The sequence below is a fragment of the Colletes latitarsis genome, chromosome 9, assembly GCF_051014445.1.
Source record: "Colletes latitarsis isolate SP2378_abdomen chromosome 9, iyColLati1, whole genome shotgun sequence".
Taxonomy (NCBI): Eukaryota; Metazoa; Arthropoda; class Insecta; order Hymenoptera; family Colletidae; genus Colletes; species Colletes latitarsis.
Genome location: NC_135142.1, coordinates 30,192,957 through 30,210,541, shown reverse-complemented (window position 1 = coordinate 30,210,541; position 17,585 = coordinate 30,192,957). Strand labels below are relative to the sequence as shown.

At 44.2% G+C, this 17,585-nt stretch overlaps 1 protein-coding gene across 3 annotated transcripts in view; it reads left to right on the top strand.

Moving 5' to 3' along the window:
* The window catches only part of Tmtc2 (Transmembrane O-mannosyltransferase targeting cadherins 2), a 282,755-nt gene that overhangs the window by 140,857 nt on the left and 124,313 nt on the right, over nucleotides 1-17,585 (top strand). For all 3 annotated transcript variants that reach the window (XR_013080284.1, XM_076772936.1, XM_076772935.1), the window contains exons 4-5: nucleotides 335-1,223; nucleotides 11,899-12,013. Coding sequence is in view for 2 of the 3 variants with exons in the window: in XM_076772936.1 (XP_076629051.1) it covers nucleotides 335-1,223; nucleotides 11,899-12,013 (1,004 nt within the window). In the remaining variant the exon portion in view is untranslated. The remainder of the gene's footprint in view (nucleotides 1-334; nucleotides 1,224-11,898; nucleotides 12,014-17,585) is intronic.

Here is a 17,585-nt window from a genome sequence, read left to right as displayed (position 1 = left end):
CAAATGCACCGCTGTACGCGAGGTAATAGGATGCTTCGATGCATTCTATAAAATTGAGGGAGTCAGTCTCTGATGCACGAGTAATAAAATATCGAAATGCATGGCCTCCGGATGGCTCCAACAACTGTACTCACAGCGTGGATATATCTGCTTTTCTAATTCGTTTATTGTCAGAACTCTGTTAATGGACAGTACATCTTCACTTACGACGCACTAGAATGGGGATCTAGGCACCAATCAGACCCGCATTCCTTTCTTTCTTTTTATCAGAAGTTTCCCTCAGACTTCCCAGGTTCAACTATCCTCTCTAACCATTATTTTCCTCTGTTTCCAGGTGAATTGCGGGTTGACCCGGGCCCGTAGCCTCGGCATCCTCTCCGGGAGTCTGGCCCTGCTGGTTCTGGGCAGGCTGAAGATCGCCGGAACGAGGCCAGAGTTCGCCAGCGCGGACAACCCGACCGCCAGACACCCCTCGCGTCTGACGCGAAGCCTGACGTTCCTCTACCTGCCCGCGGCCAGCGTCAGGATGCTGCTCTGCCCCAGCACGTTGAGCTTCGACTGGTCGATGGACGCCGTACCGCGAATAACGAGCATCCTCGACTCCAGGAACCTCGAGTCGGCTTGCCTGTACGCGGCGTTGATCGGTGCCTCGGTGTGGGCGGTCAGGACGCTTCGACGATCCTCCAAGGAGTCGTCCTTGGGCCTGGTGCAAACGTACCACCCTCGATACGCGTCCAGGTGCCCGGTCTGCGCCGGAAGACGCGCGGGCGGTTGTCACACGGACGGCTGTCGAGCCGCGAACAACAACAACGGCCCCTTTGGCGACTGTCATTGCGCCAAGAGGACAGGCCTGGTGTTCTCGATGACCTCGAGCAACGGGTTCGCGAGCAGGCAAGCCGCCGCCACGGGCGTCGTGACGTCCCTCGGCTTCCTCGTGCTTCCTTTCCTGCCCGCCAGCAACCTCTTCTTCTACGTTGGCTTCGTCATAGCCGAGAGGATCCTCTACTTGCCCAGCGTAGGCGCCTGTCTGATCGTCGGGGCAGCCATATCGGGATGCTACCGGGTGGCCAGGAGAAGCGGATCCAGGAGGCGAGGCAGGTCGGTGTTGCTGGCCACCGCCGTCCTCGTCTGCCTCATGTCCGCCAAGACGCTACTCAGGAACAAGGACTGGTTCGACGAGGAGAGCCTCTACAGGTCCGCCCTCAACGTCAACCCGCCCAAGGGTGAGTTTCGATCTTTTAATTTTGTCTGCGAGTACCTGGGGGAAGGGGAATTTTATATCTAAATATGGTAGGAAAATAGGATATTCAATATGTTTTCTCTCTGATTTTATCCTGTGTTGGTACAGTAGCCTGAGTGGTACCATATAACTTGTGTCAAGATTTTATTGTTTGAGTCAGTTGGTAGTGTTTGAAAGGTTCATGAAAATATTGAGGCAAATTTAATTTTGCAACATTTCGTTTATTAGCGATCGTTGCAGCCCCTGTTATCTTCATCGAAGGAAAACTTGGTTCCACTACTAAATATATTTATTTCCTACATTAACAAACGTAAATATTGAACTTTGAAGATGCAAAGGAGAAGATACAGTTAATATATGATCTCGATCTGATCCAATCCAGTAGATGGTGACGGTAGTGCCCTGAATGAATCATCCAACATTCGTTTCTAGTTGACGGATCGATATATTCTTTCGCTCTCGTTCGAAGAGCACAATAAAAATTTGTACGAGCTAAATAACACGCCATAACTCCGACGTTACATGTAGAGCACGCTCGTGCATCGCGTACAGCAACGGTCGTCTGTTTCTCTGCATTTGCGTGGACGACGAATGAGCGAATCCATACGCCGTTCGATCATGTCGGTATTCTTATTCAATGCTCAGCGTGCATCCACGGTTCGTCGTTGTCGGTGCATCCTAGCGTACTCTGTCTTTTAAATTGCCCCATATAGAAAAGTCGAGGGTAGCTGGATGCTCTGCCATTACAGCATTACGCGTACGCTCTTCATAAATAAGAAGTATTCCAAGTTTTTCCTCGTTAGCGTGACTCGTCGTCATTCGGTCGACGATTCTTAACATCTGCTGCTTATCTTTTCACAATTGTAACCCTCTTTTTCCATCGATCGTTCGATGACAGAGACAGAATACGGGTCAGAGTCGACCCACAGACTGGAGTCTCTTCCATTGCGCGATCGAGAAAATAAATTGGTGATTGAATTACGGCTATCGTGCCCCCGCTGACGTTTCGAAACCGCGGAAGAAACTTCTCTCGGAGAGTTAGTACACATCGATAGGCTCGCGGGAGAAATTAAAAAGATAACGGATAACGAAGCATCGCGTGCTAATGACAAACGGCGCGACCCCCGTTGATCGAGACCAGATACGGCCGCGATGTTAGAAGTAAAATCCGCGGGGGTAGTCGGATATCGCCAGCAGTTTTCTCTCGTTATACGACAGCTCGTTCTGCCAGCGGCCTGGCCCTCGCTATCCAGCCTCTCATCTCGAACTTCCAGCTAGCCGGGCGATCCGCCTACCGTGTATATAAAATTGCCGGGAAAAGGTGGATACGCGACATGCGATAGGAGGACGCGGGTGGTATTGCGCCCTTCTTTCACCCCCGCGTCCTCCCCTGTGCTCGACCATTTTATCGTCCCCCTTATCCGTCTTCGTCCCACTTTTTATCTATCTCCGTTAAACACGTCCATACGCTCGCTACCTTCGCAGTCGTTACACCCTTTGCGTCGTTCGCCTTTTCCCGTGTCCCCACGTTATAATTTTGATCGTTATCTGTCCTCCAATTGCGCCGTACGGTAAGGAGGTCAACCTCCGCTTCGACAGAATTGCGAGCGTTCCAATTGTTCCCTTCGATCCGGTCTCGCCTCTCGTTTCCGTAACTTTGACGCGTCTGCTCGTCGCAACGGGGCACGCGAACCAGGTTATTTACCGGTTAATATATTTTAATTGCCAATGGAAAGTAGCGGGAACAAGGTAGAAAAATATAAGGTTGCTCTTTCAGAGAAATCATTTGGAGGCTTCCTGATTCATTGCCATCGAAATTTGAGGTATTGAGAATTTAGTTACGTGCTAGATTTCATTTACAAAAATATTATTTTCGTTTCCAAGAGATTTCTGGGCTGCATAATTCCCGAGATACCGAGCGAAACGTATTTTTCACTCCGAACTTCGCAGGGCTGATTTCACCCTCCAGATAAGGACGATCGTTGATAACAAAAATAGAGGCTAAATATATTTTTAAGGACTATAATCTGCATAAATTTTATCGAAATTACCGTGCGACACGTAAGTGATGTCCATAGCGAGTCCAGATTTACGATGCATCAATTGCCATTAATGTTTTTAAAAACTTGATAGTTCAGGCGGGAAAAGCAGTATCGCGAACAGTAGTTATTTATCCCCCCAAAGAAAGTTAGTCGATATTTCCCGACCGTATGCAAGTAATAGAGTTGCCAAAATGGTATGTTCCCATTGGCCGTAGCTTAAACCCAGCCGCTTGTCCTTAACCCCTAGACGACCATAAGCGTACCAGTACGCTCTCTGTGGACTAAGCCACTTCCGCCGTAAGCATACTGGTACGGTTATATAGATTAGCGGTCAATACTAGTTCTAGTATTCCGGATATTCATTTATTTAACTCTCGCCAGTTATATTTAACCATCGTTGCGACAAAATAAATTTGTTTTCCATGTTTGAAACATTCCAAATCATTTTGTAACTTGAGAAATTATCGATCAATTTTCTGAAACATTAATAGTTTTCACGAGAGGAATTCAGAATCGTCGTAGGATACAGAGTCGACAAATAGAAAGAAAGTCTGTAGCAAGATAAACGAAACCCAATAATAATGTTTTCCATGTTTGAAACATTCTAAATCATTTTGTAACTCGAGAAATTATCAATCAATTTTCTGAAACATTAATATCTTTCGCGAGAGGAATACGGAATCGCCGTAGGATACAGAGTGGGCAAAGTAGAAACGAGACAAATAGAAAGAAAGGCTGCAGCAAGATAAACGAAACCCAGTAATAGCATGGCTCGTGGAAATTGACAAAAATTACAGAACTCGGTTTGGACGACGTCGTGCGCTGGAAGGTTAACAATATCGTCGACAAAACTGTGCATTCGTTCCCTTCGTCTCTTTTTATTTAGCAACCTAACCCTGTGCACGGTCGACGGAATGTTTACTTACCGCTCACCCCGCTTTCCGCTCCTGCATATTTTCCCTCTCGCCCCTTTCTGTCTATTTCTTCTGCCCCCCAGTTTTTACCAATTCAGTTTCTTCTCTTCCGGTCAACTTTGCCTTGTGCACACTCGTAACTGTTCGTTACGCGAAAAAGCAAGCAAATGGTACCTGCACATTATCAAGATAGATTCGATTTTCATCTAGGATTCAGGGAGACGCTTCGTTTTAAATTATACTTTCCTCTCAACATTTCTGTTTCTATTTCGAAGCTCTCCGTGAAATATGCCGTGCACGTTTCCGTAATTTCGGCTAAATGCTCCCGGTGGGGGTGTTTGATCCCAAAGCACCCGGAAAACTTCTCTGTTTCCCGTTATTCCCATTCGACGTATCAACGATGGAAATACGAATGTCCCGGTGACTTTCCTCCCCCGCTCGAAGCTTTATCGCCTCCCTTATCCGTCTCTGTCCGTTTTTACGCGCTATCTGCCCGATCTGAGGCTACCCCCGCCGTTTCATACGGTTCCCCGAGCGTCCTAATTACCCCCGGGAACGTCCGATGCACCCGTCGGATCTTCGTCGTGGTGGCTTCCACAAAAACCATTATCGCGGTTGCTTATTTCCGTAGAGTCACGGGGTAACTTCATTCCGCGGCGTAATATACCTTGTAACCGGTCGTTCAGCCCTTCGTTGTTGCCGCGATGCGCCTCGCTTTGTCGCCTACCCCCCCGGCATTGTTTCCCTTTTAATCTTCGCGCGAAAAGAGCGGCCCGCGGGGGCGGTCTACGAGAGAGAGAGAGAGAGGGATGGTCACGCGAGGCAAACGCCCGGTTACATCCGTACAACCCTTCTGGCCCGTGTTCCAAGCGACGGCACCATCAAACCACCCGCTTGGCTGCGTCGCGGCGCGTTTTAATTGCGCCAACAGGAATTGCGTATTACCGCGTTGCTGCCGTTCCCAGCCGCGTACGGATATAAAATATTTTTTTTATTTTATTTTTTATTGTTCGAACGTTCGAGAGATACGACAGATATCCCACCCCCCTGGGGACGCGCAAAGTTCTCTCATTTGGATCTGAAAAATATTCGAAATTAAATTGCTGTTGGGCTGTTGAAAAATTGATACCTTATTTCTAAACTTTGCAAGCTTCTTATTCAAATAAATTTTATTAAGATTAATTTAGTATTTTGTTAGGGCCAAGACGCGATGGTGGGAAATCCTGGGAAATTGTTTACGAGTGAGAATTGAAATTTTTAATCAGGAATATTCCGCGCGGTGGTCCATCGTCTTACAGAAAGGCAAACACTCGGCCTTTGACTCGCGGAAGTTAGAGAGCTCTGGAAATAGCCCAGCCTCGGCCAGTCTATTCCGGCAAACAAAAGCCCCCGGTCCCGAATCTCGGTTCGGCAAACTGCGTGGCGGTATTCCCTTCCCCATCGACCACTCTTTGCTTTTTCTTCCTCCTGAACTCGCCCCAAAGTCACCCTCCGTGGAACGTGACGTCGACGAGGCTTCGGGTCCCGCACGTAAGTCGTCAAGGCTGATTCGAACGCGATTCACCACGGTTAGCTGCGATTCCTCGACCGATCGTCCTCTGGCTAGCGACCGGGGATGATTAGGCACGCGTCGTCGAACCGGGGAAGAGAGAAATCTCGATAGAAAACCGCCTTAAGGGTGGAAACCCCTGTGACGGCTGAAAATAAAAGCAATTCTCAAGAATTTTTTGGGAGTAACTTTGAATGTTCTCGAAAGTACATCTCTTGGACTACTTCCTGCAAAAATTTCGTGATTTTTCACTGTAAATTCTAAACCAAGAAATCGTGCAATTTTCTTAAACTATACGACAGTAGCTTCGATAGCACGTACGGATTTTTGATAATAATTATTTATTATAAAATGATAGAACTTTGAAGGAAAGATCTCAAGAAACTATAACAAGATCAATATTTCTTTCGACACTGTTAAATCAAGAATTTTGCTTTAATATTTTAGAGGGTTATTCAAAAAAGTTTCGATTTTTTCAATCACAGTGGTTTTCCCCCTTAAAGTAGAAAAATCAGACCTTGAAGAGTCTCGATATACAAATGATCGATGCAACGCGTTGAATTATTACCGATAATTCTTCGAGAGCGTTTCTGACAAAGCCCCGTTCGGCTTACGAGCACGTTCGAACGCGGGATTGTAAGTTGTTTTGGAATCGAATGAAGCTGCTTCGATTCGCGTGCACGATATTCGCGACACAAAGAGTTTCCAACGGCGCGACGGAGGAACAGATATTGGATTAACTCTCGCGACGCGTATTTGTGTGCACGAAGAATATAACAACTTCCTCCGTCTCGGTTACGTTTCACGGAAGTTATGGTAGTTCTCGTGTGAGAAACTGTACCGGCGCGGCCGGTTTTCGATGGAATCGCGCGACGATGAAATACGCCCCACGGCGATTTATCGCGGCTGATTTAAAATACCGGCACCGCCGTCGGGGATTATCGTCGAGTTGTCGCTGGGCGGGATCGAATTTTCGTGGCGAGAGGGTTGACCGCGACTTTTATTTATGAATTTAAACTATCCGGCGGGGGCGGCGAAACGAGGCGATCGACGACGACGATCGTAATCTTCTCGCGTTTTTCTGCAACCCCCCCTTCCGACTGTTTAACCATTTTGCCCCTGCAACGCGCGATCCATCATTCGTCGTATTTACGGACAGTCGCGCGCGAGAAACTGAATTAGAGCATGTATTTTTTATAAAGACAAGGTTTGTCAAACGTCGTGTTAATGTGGGATACTTTTCATTGTAAACCAATTACGGTCTTTATCTTTCAAACTACTATGTATATTTTTCAAAAATAAATATGTACAACCCGATAGGGTGTTTATAAATGACAATGTATGGAATCAACATCGAGCAAATAGAATAATCTCAAAGTTACGTTGAGTTTGCAGTCTTTATCCTTCAAATTGTGCAATGTATGGAATCAACATCGAGAAAATAGAATAATGGATATGCGGAAATGAAAGGGTTCACTTCGATCGACAATGGTAGTTCTTTCAGAGGCTCGATAGATCACGATGAGAAAGAAATCGTTCCAAGGCTTTCTGATTTATAGAAGAAATATTGCCATCGAAATTTAGGTATCGTGAATTTAATTGGGAAAAATATATATTGTTTTCGATGGAGTATAGAATGAGCATCGAGCAAGTAGAATAATTTCAAAGTCACATTGAATTCGCTGATCTTTATTATAATTGTACGAATTAAGGGATGAATAGGGCTGAATTGAATACATGATTAATGGACGGTGAAAACACGGCTCCCCATTAAGCGAGATCGCGGTAAATCTGGAAAAGGCACCGATTCGTCGTTTCGACTTTCCTCGACGTGCCTCCTCGAAGCTTTTCGCGAACCCCCGGGTATCGTTAACACCGAACACTCGAGTTCATCGAGCGACTCGCGCCCTAAATACGCGCCTTAATTCACGGCCCAATAATAAAGCGGAACGCGCGAAATAAAAAACGGGCCTGAATGATTCGAGACGCGTCGCGCGGCGACAGGCGTTCCATTCTCCGGGCTCGCGAATTTACAAGTAATTCAGTTTCGTACCGAAAAAAAAAAGAAGAAAAAAGAACAGGCAAAAGAGTTCAGAATCGCGTCGTATAATTAAAAATCCTCGAGAAGCTTGAAAAATTCTGGCCGGAGCCTGACATCTTGAATAAGCGTTTTACGCTATTCATAATTCTCGAGACATCTAAATTTCTCAAGAGCCGCGAAGGAAAAGGATTGGTCGTTAATTAAAATTATTCCTTTTTTTTTATTCGCGTTTCGCCGGCGAGATTTACCGTCAGGGATTACACGGGACACGCGGATATTAAAAACAGTAGCGCGAGATACTCGAAACGTTAAAACACAAAGGGGTTGAAATAATCCCCGTGTTAATCGTCCGTGGACCAAACGGGAGGCACGGTTCGAGCGTTTCAAATGTCAACTCGTTATTACAAGTTACTAAAATATTAAAATAACGGATGGTTTTTAAAACGATACAAAATATTTTGAATCGCCAAACTCACCCCAACACGAAAATTCCTGTGATTGGCGATTGGTCGAAGGGAGAGATCTGAGTTACTAAAATCTAAAACTGACGAATAATTTTTAAATCGACACAAAATATTTTGAATCGCCAAATTTACTCCTAACACGAAAATTCCTATGATTAGTGATTAGTTGGAGGATCTCTCGCAACAAGGTCGAAGTTCCAAAGATCTTATACCAGCCAAAGGAAGAGATCTGGGTTACTAAGATCTAAAAATGGCGAATAATTTTTAAATCGATACAAAATATTTTGAATCGCCAAATTTACTCCTAACACGAAAATTCCTGTGATTAGCGATTAGTTAGAGGGTCTCTAGTAACACTGTCGAAGTTCCATAGATCTTAAACCAGCCGAAGGGAGAGATCTCGATTACTAAAATCTAAAAATGGCGAATAATTTTTAAATCGATACAAAATATTTTGAATCACCAAATTTACTCCTAACACGAAAATTCCTATGATTAGTGATTAGTTGGAGGATCTCTCGCAATAAAGTCGAAGTTCCAGAGATCTTAAACCAGCCGAAGGAAGAGATCTGGGTTACTAAGATCTAAAAATGGCGAGTAATGTTTAAAGCGATACAAAATATTTTGAATCGCCAAATTTACTCCTAACACGAAAATTCCTATGATTAGTGATTAGTTAGAGGATCTCTAGCAACACGATCGAAGTTCCAGAGATCTTAAACCAGCCAAAGGAAGAGATCTGGGTTACTAAGATCTAAAAATGGCGAATAATTTTTAAAGCGATACAAAATATTTTGAATCGCCAAATTTACTCCTAACACGAAAATTCCTGTGATTAGCGATTAGTTAGAGGGTCTCTAGCAACAAGGTCGAAGTTCCAGAGATCTTAAACCAGCCAAAGGAAGAGATCTGGGTTACTAAGATCTAAAAATGGCGAATAATTTTTAAAGCGATACAAAATATTTTGAATCGCCAAATTTACTCCTAACACGAAAATTCCTATGATTAGCGATTAGTTGGAGGATCTCTCGCAACAAGGTCGAAGTTCCAGAGATCTTAAACCAGCCGAAGGGAGACATCTCGGTTACTAAAATCTAAAAATGGCGAATAATTTTTAAATCGATACAAAATATTTTGAATCGCCAAATTTACTCCTAACACGAAAATTCCTGTGATTGACGATTAGTTAGAGGGTCTCTAGCAACACGATCGAAGTTCCAAAGATCTTAAACCAGCCAAAGGAAGAGATCTGGGTTACTAAAATCTAAAACTGACGAATAATTTTTAAATCGACACAAAATATTTTGAATCGCCAAATTTACTCCTAACACGAAAATTCCTATGATTAGTGATTAGTTAGAGGGTCTCTAGCAACACGATCGAAGTTCCAGAGATCTTAAACCAGCCAAAGGAAGAGATCTGGGTTACTAAAATCTAAAAATGGCAAATAATTTTTAAATCGATACAAAATATTTTGAATCGCCAAATTTACTCCTAACACGAAAATTCCTGTGATTAGCGATTAGTTAGAGGGTCTCTAGCAACACGATCGAAGTTCCAAAGATCTTAAACCAGCCAAAGGAAGAGATCTCGATTACTAAAATTTAAAAATGGCGAATAATTTTTAAATCGATACAAAATATTTTGAATCGCCAAATTTACTCCTAACACGAAAATTCCTGTGATTGACGATTAGTTAGAGGGTCTCTAGCAACACGATCGAAGTTCCAGAGATCTTAAACCAGCCAAAGGAAGAGATCTCGATTACTAAAATCTAAAAATGGCGAGTAATGTTTAAAGCGATACAAACTATCTTGAATTTACCCCTGAAATTTACTCCTAACACGAAAATTGATGTGATTGTCGATTAGTTGGTCCATCAAGATACATCGGAAGTTTCGAGAAATAACGAACGTCTCTGGCAACACGGTCGAAGTTCCATAGATCTTAAACCGGCCGAAGGGAGTTCGTGGCGTAGGTGGATCGTCCCAGCCGTGATCGCGAAGCAATTTTACGACTGCGGATTCATTTATTACTGTTTGCTCGAGTAGCTATCGGGACGAGCGGCCAGGGTGCCCCGGGAAATGTTTTACTGGCGATATTGTTGGCCGAAGATAAAGCGGAAGCGGGTTCGCGATTGCCCGTGCGCGCTCCGGCGCGATATTTGCGCTATCCGGAGTGTAACGGCGAGCGGTCGCGTTGTGTACGGCTTTATTGCTCGTAAATACATAGAACTGAAAAAGAAATGGACGTGAAATCGCGGGGGCGGAAAGAGGAACGGGAACTTTGGAAGAAAGGAAAAGAGATCCGCGTGTACCTGGCGCGCGTCTTATTGCCTTTCGAGTAGCAGCGCGCGCTACGTTTAAAAATATATCGCGGAGATATATATTGTCCCTTGTATTAGCTCGGCGTGTATGTGAAACGTCGTTTTTTCAATCATACCTCGGAGAGGGCGGTCGTCTTTTTCGTTTTCAAGTTCGTCCACTTCCTCCGGAGTGCCTTCGAACTAGTTCTTTCTTAGCAATAAACTACTCTCGTCGTTCTGTTTCGATAAATATCCGGGGCTCCTCGAATATTGCTCGGATTCTCCATTTTATTTGGCGACTCGATTGACTCTACGTTTGTTAAGTTTAAAAAGAATAGAAACTATTTCAGTGGTATTTGTTGGAGGAATATATTTGCAAATACAACGAATAAAAATTGTAAACCGACATTTACTTATTTAATACAGAAGGAGATCCGAGTATTCAGAAGATCTACATAAAATACGGTTTTGAACAAAATTTTAATTGTTACCAGGTGGGGGAATTTTTATAAATGAAATTTCATAACAATTTTGTCTTTAACTTTCAGAGCAATTAAAAAAACAGTAATCTAATCGACTATACAGGGTGTTCGGCCATCTCTGGGAAAAATTTTAATAGAAATCAAGAATACCAATTTGTTGATGGAGGCTTCGATAAAAAGTTATTAACAATTAAATTCAAACATTTCAAATCGTCCTGGAAAAATTATTTTCGGTTGCGGGGGTCAATTATAATAATTTTTGGTCAATAGACATACCATCGAATTCTTACCCACTTTCGAGAAAAAAATTCGAGAAGGTGTTGAAAGTTTTGGGTGAAAAAAAAAGACTTTCGAATCGTCTTAGAAAAATTATTGTTAGTTGCAGGGGTCAATTGCAAGCATTTTTGGTCAACAGACATACCCTCGAAATCCTACCCACTTTCGAGAAAAAAATTCAGTACAGTCGGAACTTTAAACATTAATAACTATTTAATGAAGCCTTGATCAACAAATTGGTATTCTTGATTTTCGTCTTATTTTGGCCTCTAGAATCTCCCATTAAAATTTTTTCCAGGGGTGGTCTAACACCCTGTATAAGTCGTGTCACTTGAATCGTAATGACAAAATAAGGAAACTATTAACAATAACAGATGTTTCATTGAACATCTGTGTTTTATCGGAGTAAAATGTTTGACAACTCTTGCTTGAAAGTTTAGAAATCACTGCCGCGAAAAAGGATCGAATCGACAGGTATTTCGTAATGGCGCCACGCTTTCCATTTTCCCCTCCCTTTGCCAGCCCGCTGTTTACCGCGTTCGCATGGTCGTTTTTTAACAAGTGTCTCCGTTGTGATTGTTGCAGCTTATGGTAATTTGGGCGGCATCCTAAGCGCCCAGGGACGGGTCGCGGAGGCGGAGGAGGCGTACGTCCAGGCGCTTCGTTATCGACCGAACATGGCGGATATGCACTACAATCTGTAAGTACGCCGTCCCAATAATCCACTTTGCCGCCGCGCTACTTTTTTCACGCGCGAACGTGCACAAAGTCGATCCTCGACGGGGTAAACAAACGATCAGGCGGTCGAGGAACCTAATTCGAGCACTCTTTTGAGGTTTCTTCGAACATCGGATTAACTTAAAAAATCAAAGATTACTCTTCCCAATATTTTCCAAACCCTCGAACAAACGAAATCTTCGGAGTCCTTTGAACGCGGTTTAAAGACAAGCTTCGAGCAACGTTCGCAACCTTCGACCAGCTGATTCTCTCCAGAATTCACTTCGTCGAAATTAAGTAACCGGAATTTTGTTTTGGAGAGAAGTTAAGATCCTAATCCCCGGGTTCGAATGGCCCCGCTATTAGTCTTTCGTATTATTCCATTCAATTGTAACATCCAGCCGAAAAGAAATTCGGCGTTTCTTCTGCTGACACACGGTGGACGTTCGCCTGGAAATCCAGAGACGAGACTGTCGAATTTGCGTAATCCGCGAGCAAAGCGTCGGCGCTCCGCAAATCTCGCAAGCAATGAAGTCGCTCCTGACTTAAGCAGCTGCCGGATGGAAGCAGTGTCCGAAATCCCGAAAAGGCCAACCAGAAACGCGAGCACGACGGGGCTCGAAGGGAATAAAGGGCGCTGGAAGCCAGCGATCCGTGGAGGAAAGTCGGTACGGTTTAGGCGAACAGTTGTCGTCCTCGATCGTCTTACGCGAGTCGCGGAATCTCCGTGGAATACGCGTGCCTCGTAACAGCCTCGACGTTATTAATTTCACCTCGCCTTCGAGGATCCCTCTCTTTTTGCGCGGAGCTTCATTTTCTGATAAGCTTCTGACGTTCTCCGCGCGAAAGGGTAATTGATGAACTTCCCGCGCGATTTTCCTCGATAAATGGACGCTGCGATACCGATCTAAATTAAAAGAGTTAATTCCCGTTCGAGGGAAGAATATTTAAAATATCGACGGTGTGTTCATAGACTTTAACTGTCAACGAAGAGTCTTTCGTTAACGATGCCGTGCAATCCACTGGGAATGAAAACGAATTAACATTGTACGTTTCTTTATTGAAATTTATGCATTGCATTATAAAGTAAATATAACTCCTATCGGTTTACGAGTGTATCAACTTCTTCTACGAATAGAGTTCTCTCGATAATTTCGTTCCAACCTTCCTGTAATATTTTCCACGAGAAATTTAGTTTAATCGTTAAATTTGGCGAAATCAACATTAAGTAAAATAATTCGGTTGAGAGTTAAAACGAATGAACGAAGGAAGGTGATGAGATTGCTTTGAAAAATAGCGTCTGTACCTCGATTTGTATTTTCCAAGAAGAACAAAGTGTCCGGTGATTCATGAAAGTTTAACTGAGGAAGCAAAGGGTTGTAAATAGTTGGTCGGGGGAAGTTTCGCTGGGTTTAACGAAGAAACGCCACCCAGTGTGCGAGAGGGGTTCCTCCGAGAACCGCCGAAAGTCTCTGAGGACTTTCGATCGGGTCTCATCATCTACGATCCTCTCCGGGCCGCTTCGAGGAGGACGCGGAAGCCTGTCAAGCCAGGCGAGTCGATAAGCCGCCCCTGGGCATCCCTCTGCGAGCTTGCGATAAGCCGCTCTACGTACCACACACTCGGTGCAACGTAGTTATCCATTATCTACGCGGAAACCGGCTACTACTACAAGAGAGAAGAAGCGTCGAGTCCGTCGCGATTGGTTCCGTTTCGACTTGCCGCTCCATCCACCCTAAAGCCACGCTTCCACTTCTCAGACTCTCACGGTTCAAACACTTATACGAATCTTTGACATTAATTTTATGGGTGACCCAAAAATATTAAAATCCTTCTCCATTGGTTAGTTACAAGACTTTTTTGTGTACATTTACTTCATTTCCATGTGAAAAGTGGGAATGAGGCTGTAGGTAGCTCAGCTGTACCACAGACAAACTCTCTACTTCGTACAGTCACTTGTTCACACTATGATTCTAGAGGTCACTTGTTCACACTATGATTCTAGAGGTCAAAATAAGACGAAAATCAAGAATACCAATGTGTTGATTGAGGCTTCGTTAAAAGGTTATTAAAAAATTCCCATCTTTCACGGAAAAATTATTTCCGGTTGCGGGAATTAATCACGATCATTTTTGGTGAATAGACATACCCTCGAAATCCTAACCAGTTTCGAGAAAAAAATTGGAGGTGTGAAATTTTTCGACGGAAAAAAAAAAATTTCAAATCGTTCTAAAAAAATTATTTTCAGTTGCGGGGGTCAATTACAATAATTTTTTGTCATTAGACATACCCCCGAAATCCTACGCACTTTCGAGAAAAAAATTCCTTACCGAAAATATAATGTCTGACCATACCGTTGATATGTTTCACTGAATTTTCATGCGAATCTTTAAAACGTCATAACTTCTGAACGGATTGGACGATTTTAATGTTTAAAAAAGCAAACTACGCGTATTTTGATGGAGAATATGTACAAATCACAAAAATATTCGAAAAGTTGGTCCTTGACCCCGCAAAATGAGAAAAACCCCATAAAAAAGGTCCAATTTTCAAACTGGCATAATTCCTACAATTGTGAATATATTTCAATGAAACTTTTTTCTGAAGTAGAGCTCATGGGTACCTACAAAAAAGTGTTAGACAACTTTTCTGTAAGGCGTCAAAATTACTAATAATGAAAAAGAAATTTTTAAGAAAAATCGACAGGGGGTAGGTGCCTAAATTTTTCGACAAAAAAAAAAAATTTCAAATCGTTCTGAAAAAATTATTTTTAACCGCAGGGGGTAATTACAATCATTTTTGGTGAATAGACATACCCCCGAAATCCTACTCACTTTCCAGGAAAAAATTCGAGAAGGTGTGAAATTTTTCGACAAAATTAAAAAATTTCAAATCGTTCTGAAAAAATTATTTTTAGCTGCAGGGGTCAATTACAATCATTTTTGGTGAATAGACATACCCCCAAAATCCTACCCACTTTCCAGAAAAAAATTCAGTACTGACGGAACTTTAAACGATAATCACTTTTTAACGAAGCCTCCCATTCAAGTTTTTCCAGGGGTGGCCGAACACCCTGTATAAAAGTAGAAGTGTGCGTTTAAACATCGTTGAGAGAGTCTCGCGTGCAAGTGGAAATGTGGCTTTAGACCCTCCAGATTAACGCGTGCTTGCATTCCGAGCACAAACTCTCTATTTCATTCTCTCGCTTCTTAACACGCGTATCTATCTTTACAAAATCGTGACGTACAAGTGGAAATGTAACTTTAGGTTGATTCTTAGCACTTTTATCACCCAACATGCTCCTTTCAAAATTAAAAAACACAGAGTCCGAACGCGAAAGCAGCATTCCCTATCGCGAGAATCTAATCTTCTCGCGCCTTTGAGGCCAATCGCTCGCAAACGAGCCCACCGGTTAGGGGATCGTCGTGCAAGGGGGGTTGGAAATATGGCCTGCAGGTGGTTCGAATCGTTACAAAAGACCTAACCCAAAGCAGTCCGAAAGAATGGACGACGGGAGCAGGCTTCCACCGCCATTCGTTCTCCTCACGGTGGCCGTGTAGTCGCCGATACGGGCTTTACGTATGGGTTCCCGGTGTTTTTCTCGCCGCGATTAATAAAGTGCACGCGAGATAGTCTCTAACTTCATAAAATTTCACGCCGCGGACGCGGCTGGAGGGGCCAGGGGAAACGTTATTACGATCCATTTCGCGGGAGGAACTTTTTGCCGCCACGGCGTGTGGAGAAGAAATTGCCCGGGCCACTCGGATAACCCGGATTCATTCTTCGCTGGCTATCGGCCTCGTCGATGAAAGGAAGCGTATCATGTGTAGCCATTATCCCCGCCCTCTCGTATCTATCGCCCTGGGCTCCAGATGGCGGAAGTCCCTTTCCAACTTGCGGTCACGCGTTCCTGAGGGAATCAAACAGATATTATTTAGGTAAACCTTGTTTTCGAGTTATTTAACACACCGCGTTTGCTCACAGGCCTGGAGACGTTTTCTCATTGACTGTCTTACCCTTTACATTTGCAAAGAGCCTCCATGAATGGCGAATGTTCAGAATTTGAGTGGTGCTCGAGGAAAATTGACGATCAACGATCTTCGACAGAGGCGATGGTCCCGATTTCGACTTGAAAAGAACTACGTGGATCGTTTATCCCCGGTAGTCTCGAAGATCTCTCGAAACAGGCGAAAGAAACGGCCTGAACCGACGCGATAAGCCAAGAGGCCGGTACATTGTCCACCCGATCGATCGTCGCGACGCGAACGGACAACGAGACTCTACGCCTATCCGACGTCTTCCCGGCGGCGTCCTCTGTCCCGCGGGAAGACTGATGGCGGGCTTAAGGCGTCGCGACAGATGTTGATTTATTAAAATCCCCGGGCCGATCGTAAGTCATCCGTCAGTGGAGCAACGGCGAATGGAAAATTGATTAGTCCGGTTAACGGTGGAAAGGAAGCTGCTACCGGCCCAGAAATACTTTTCGTTTGTGTAGCACTTAGGTAATGATGTCATGGGGATCGATAGGTAATTAACAGATGCCCAGCGGGCGGGGATGGAGGATGTTTTAATCACACCGGACGTCGTACAGGAGCGGCGGGATTAAAAAATAATTGGCTGCGCGAGCGAGCAAGCTGATGAGAAGGGCGAGAGGAGCTTAGGAGGGACGGTAAATCGCTTGAGCCGATGAATAATTACGGCGAGACGTGGGTTCGGGCATCGGCGCGAATACCGTGCTTTATTAAAACTAAAAAGAACGGGAACAAAAATAAAAACAATGGGGAGGAGACGTGGGCGAAAATGGACACGGCAAAGTGTATACGTGACACGTTAATTAACCCCTCGGACCCGATGCCAGCACGTCGTCCACGCTAGCATTTCCGCTATACTAACTCGTAGCATCCTCTGATATTAACTCTATTGTCCTGAGAATCTTTATATCCACGATTCTTCCATTCCATGTTTGAAGTTACAGAACTCGTAACTATCATCTGTTAGCGATGTAAATTTTACTAACGTAACGATACGAATGTACTCCCCAATTGAAAGAAAAATCGTATTTGAATACAACCGTCAACAGAAACGGTTTTCTTCTATGTTTTGCAGACTCTTGTCTGCCAAGAAAAAGGTACGTCGTAGGAAAGTGCAATGCATCGAGTAAAGGGTTTGCGGTAATGGGATCGTCGATGGGGGAATTGCGAAAACGCTAACGAAATGAAGCTGCGATCCGTGCAGTTATAGCGAATTAATTTGCTTATTGTCCCGGCGAAATTGACGTACAACGAGCCCCGCGACGAGCACGCTAATTGCGCCTCGCCGCCTCGACGGTCCCATTTCTCGACCTTTGAAATTCCGCGGCCCGCCGCCCCGCGCCACGATGACGGCGAAGTTCGTTAAATAGCTGAAAATGTTTGCGTTGTTCGCCGGGAGTGTCTTTGAATGCGCCGGGAAACCGTTTCTCGCGCGATCGTTGTTTAAAATTCGCGACACAGCCACGACACGCGGCTCGAGCGAAAGAAACGTCATTTTGATAATCAATTGACGGAGTCAATAGA